At 63.1% G+C, this 4,848-nt stretch overlaps 1 protein-coding gene across 1 annotated transcript in view; it reads left to right on the top strand.

Moving 5' to 3' along the window:
• Positions 1-452: 452 nt before the first annotated feature.
• FAM83E (family with sequence similarity 83 member E) overlaps positions 453-4,848 on the top strand; it is a 9,590-nt gene continuing 5,194 nt past the window's right edge. Inside the window, exons 1-3 of the mRNA XM_015567960.1 lie at positions 453-1,335; positions 2,268-2,435; positions 2,781-2,980. Coding sequence (XP_015423446.1) covers positions 868-1,335; positions 2,268-2,435; positions 2,781-2,980 — 836 coding nt within the window. The 5' untranslated portion in view covers positions 453-867. The remainder of the gene's footprint in view (positions 1,336-2,267; positions 2,436-2,780; positions 2,981-4,848) is intronic.

Genomic DNA, 4,848 nt, shown 5'->3' with positions numbered 1-4,848 from the left:
CGGTAATGAGCCCCCCAGTGGAGTGCTCTCCCCACTGTAGCAGCCTGAGTGGGTGTGAAGGCCCACCCCCTGGGGAGACTGAATTCCTGGCTGGGAAGGGCGATGCCCAGACTGAGGGCTGGAGTACGTTTCTTCAGGGCTCAGGCGGGTCCAGAGTGGTCGGCCAGTGAGAGCTGTGAGCTAGCCGGCCAGCTGTCGGGAGAAGCATCCCCTGAACACAGCGGGGAGTTCCACGGGGTGGTCATTGAACCTGTTGGTCTTCCAGCCGATCGAAGGGTCGGCCAGAGGGTCAGTTAGACGTGCTGTAGGCCGGGGGCACACAGGCATCCCGCTCTCCCTTTGGTGAGAGACATTCAGGTAGTTGCAGCCAGGCAGGTAGCCTGTTGCCTGGAGATGGCCAGGCAGTAGTGGGCCTTGGACCAGGACAGGTAGGTGGTCAGCCCGACCACGCCTGAGCCCGCGGGAGGGCCGGTGGGGCACCGTGTGTCCAGCAGGTTGGAGGCTGTCGTGTGCCGGAGCAGAGATGGGCAGCTGACAGCTCACCGAGTTCGGAGACGGTGCCAGGTGCTCAGCCAAACCCACATGCAGGACCACTTGTGGGGGCAGCCAGATCGTCACACGGCTGACAGCCAGGTCGGATGGCCGGCCAGCCATGGCGGCTGCAGGCTGGCGGGCAGTTGGTCTGAGCAGCGTCGGTCGGCCGGTCATTCGCGCAGCCTGATGGTCAGGACAGCACAGCGAGCCACCAGATTCCTCAGCTGCCCTGCAAGCCTGGCATAGGAAGCTGAAAGGAGACCCTGATGGTCAGTGCCTGGGAGACGGCCACGCCCTCAGACACCCAGCCTCAAGGTCCGCCCCGGGGGCCCCATGGCGGCCTCGCAGCTGGCAGCCCTGGAAGGAGTGGCGTCGGCGGCCGGGGAGCCGCCCCTGACGGAGACCAGCCCGGGCTTCCTGTATTCCGAGGGCCAGCGGCTGGCACTCGAGGCTCTGCTGAGTGAGGGCGCCGAGGCCTTCGAGGCCTGTGTGCAGCGCGAGGAGCTGCGGCCCTTCCTGAGCCGGGCCGAGCTGCAGGGCCTGGCTGCCACGGCTGAGGACTGGACGGCGGCCAAGCAGGAGCCCGGCAGCGCCGAGGGAGCCGTGGCCAGTGGGGACCCCCGCAGCCTGACCTACTGGCCGGGGCAGTCGGAGGAGCCGGTGCCGGTGCTGCGGCTGGGCTGGCCGGAGGACTCGGGCTGGAAGGGCATCACCCGGGCGCAGCTATACACCCAGCCACCGGGCGAGGGCCACCCATCCCTCAAGGACCTGATGCACCAGGAAATCCAGGCCGCCTGCAAGGTGGGGGCAGGGCCTGGGGGGGCCTGGAGTCCATTCCCCAGACCCAGACATCCTCCCTGCAGCTCCCGGCCCGGGAGCACCATCCCCTGGGCCAGGGATTCGCACCCAGGCCCTCCGGGGACTGTCAGGTTCACATGCCCGGACCCAGGAGTCCACGCCCCCAGACCCCGTCCTCGGCCTCTTAGATATGAGGGACCCCATCCTCAGCCCTTACACATCCATGCCCGTTGGGGCTAATTATGATCCCTCTTGTCTCAGTCATCGACCCTCCCCCCCTCCCCGGCCCCCAGGGAGGGCCCCGTTGTCTCCCCTGCGGCCCCCTGGCTGGCCCCTTTTTATTGAAAAGGTTTGGTGTTTGCCAGCTCCCACGCCAAGTACCTTACCTGGGTTGACGTGTAATTCTCACAAGGGCCCTGTGAGGTTGGGACTCACTATGTCCGTTTAGGAGATGGGGAAACTGAGGCATGGGACGTTAAGTCTCCCGCCTGGGGTGGCCAAGCAGAGACTTGAACCAGGAATCAGGGCTCAGGGCTCATCACCACACCTTCTGCCTGCAAGACCCAGGTCCCTGGGAGCCCCCCAGCCTCAGAGCTCCCTCCGCCCCTGGCTCCAGGGCGCCCCCAGGACCCAGGTGTGCAGGTTCCCACAGTGCACTGCGCTGCACAGGCCTCCAGCCCACGCCTGGAGCAGGGCCACCGTGTAGCGTCCTGGCTCGGGGACCCCGTTCACCACTGTTGACATGATGACAGTGACGCAGCCGAGCCGGGGGGCTCCGGGGAGTCCTGCCCCTTGTTCAGGTGCAGGCACTTTGTGACCATCCCACAGAGCTGGGCCCTTGACCTCTGCCCTCCAGCATCTCACCGCCAGGGCCCCACCTTCCGAGGGTCCCCCAAGCCCCAGGCTCTATCCACAGCCCCTCTCCCCGCCCCCAGCTGGTGGCCGTCGTCATGGACATATTCACGGACCCAGACCTGCTTTTGGACATGGTGGATGCCGCCACCCGCCGCTGGGTGCCCGTCTACCTGCTCCTGGACCGCCAGCAGCTGCCTGCCTTCCTGACCCTGGCCCAGCAGCTGGGGGTGAATCCCTGGGCCACTGAGGTAGGGCCTGGCGGAAGGGACCTGAGTCCCCATCCCCCTGGTGCGGGGGGCAGCGGAGGGAGACTGTCCCCGGGGTGGGTCCTGGGCCAGCAAGGTGGGTGCCAGCGGAGAGGGTCCCCAGGGATCTGGTGCCCCTGGCACTGGGGGAAGCAGGTGGGCCTTCGCACAGGGTCCCTCTGAGTTGGGGGAACCCCCAGGAGACCCCTGAATCCCACGATTGGTGGCCCTGGGGAAGCTGGGACAGACTCTCCACAAAGTGATGGGGGGGGCGGGCAGCCTGGAGGACCCCCCAGGTGGAAGTCTGTGAGGTCCGCCTCAGCGAGGCTGTGTCCCCCCACCTCCCAGAACCTGGACATCCGCGTCCTGCGGGGCTGCAGTTTCCAGAGCCGCCGGCGACGGCAGGTGACGGGCGGGGTGCGGGAGAAGTTCGTGCTGCTGGACGGTGAGAGGGTCATCTCAGGGTCCTACAGGTACAGCCCTCACCCCGTGTCCCGCCCCCAGTCTCCGAGCACACGGATCCCCGCCCAGCCTCTGGCTCCTCATCTGTGAAATGGGTCTGAACACCTGCCAGGAGAGGGGTTGTCGTTGGGATCGGGCTTAGGGTTGGAGCCAGGCCTGGCCTCCGCCCGTCCTGCTCCTGGCCTGGCTGGTGGCCTGGGTGAGTCTTCACCTCTCTGACCGGCTTCCTCTCTGGAGAATGGGGCCTGCAGTGTGTATGTAGGACTTTCCAAACTGGGAGGCGAGGCCTGGAGTCCCAGGCGGCCGGGGTGAGTAACACCACCTCCCAGAGTGTCCAGGAAGGAATGAGACCTGGTGTGCCAATGGCTCGGGCCTCAGGCCGTCCGATGGCGGGCCTCTGCTCTCTTTGGGATCCGACCGCCCCTGGGCCCTGGCTCTGCAGCTTCTTAGCTCAGTGACCCTGGGCCTCCCCCACTCTGAGGAAAGCATGGATAATGAGCGACCACCTCATTGAGTCACAGCATGGCCGGGGGGTTGAGGGGAGAGGGTGGGTGCGGGGATCTGGGACAGACGGGCTCAGTTTAAGCCCTAGCTCTGCCAGTTACTGGGGGTGTGATTTTGGGCACCTGACTTCACCTCTGTGTGCCCCCTGCTCACCAGAATGACACGCGGAGTGACTTTGGGGCAGGGGTGGGGAACGTCCGGCTCTCGGGCCGTAGAAGGCCCTCAAAATCATTTGGTTTGGCCCTGCTTGCCACAAGGCATTCGGGGAGCGTTAATTAAATGTTTGACCAAATAGAGCAGGCTGATTTTTGTTGTTGTTGTTTTTGTTTTAAATTCAGAGAGGAAGGGAGAGGGAGAGAGAGATAGAAACATCAATGATGACAGAGAATCATGGATCGGCTGCCTCCTGCATGTCCCCTACTGGGGATCGAGCCCGCAACCCGGGCCTGTGCCCTGACCGGGAATCGAACCGTGACCTCCTGGTTCATAGGTCGATGCTCAACCACAGAGCCACGGCGGCCAGGCTAGCAGGCTGATTCTTAAAAAATATGGTTTTACTGATTTTAGAGCGAGAGGAAGGGAGAGGGAGAGAGAGATCAAAACATCAGTGGTGAGAGAGAATCATTGATCTTGATCGGCTGCTACCTGCACACCAAAGCCTCAAATCATTGATTGAGCCCACAACCCAGACCTGTGCCCTGACCGGGGAATCGAACCGTGACCTCCTGGTCGACGCGGAACCATTGAGCCACACAGTATGGGACGGCTGATTTTCAAGTTGAGAATTTTGTGTGGCTCGAGAAGGATGTTATAAATATCCAAATGGCCCTGGGCAGAAAAAAGGTCTCCCACCCCCGCTTTATAGAGTGAGGTTTCCCGGCGAAGGTCCTGCCCATGTCTGGGGCCGGAGGGCTGTGCCCGGAGCTCTCCTGGCATTGCCGGCTGCATCCCTGGCCTCCATCCAGTAGATGTCGGTAGCATCCCCTGTCAGGAACCTTTGCCAAAGACCCTGGTGTGTAGCCTTGAACATGACTCAGGCTGACTCAGAGGACTCTTACGACCCAGATTTCTGGGCCCCACGCCCATCCAGCCGGCCTGGGCCGGGGCCGGAGGATTGGCCTTGCTGGCAAGTTCCGGTTGGTCGGGGACCACACCTAGGGCACCACCAGGGCCAGGACTGAGGCGTTCCAGAGGAATCCGCCTTCCCAGCTTCACGCGAGATTCAGTGGGAGAATGGTCCCTGGCACGGAACATACCAAGGGCTTCCTACACATCAGCTGTTGTTTATTAATATTATTCTGACCGGATTTCATCGACTCTAAGGGACCACAATGAAAGGGAGCATCCTGATCAAATTGGGGAAAGATATGGTGTCTTAGAAGCAATGGAATGCAATATTACAGCCAAACCCAGGGGCGTGGTCCCACCGCCAAGTCAGGCTCTGGCGTGG

This window comes from Myotis davidii, unplaced genomic scaffold (genome assembly GCF_000327345.1).
Source record: "Myotis davidii unplaced genomic scaffold, ASM32734v1 scaffold464, whole genome shotgun sequence".
In the NCBI taxonomy this organism is placed as follows: domain Eukaryota; kingdom Metazoa; phylum Chordata; class Mammalia; order Chiroptera; family Vespertilionidae; genus Myotis; species Myotis davidii.
This window is presented reverse-complemented; position numbering and strand designations above follow the sequence as displayed.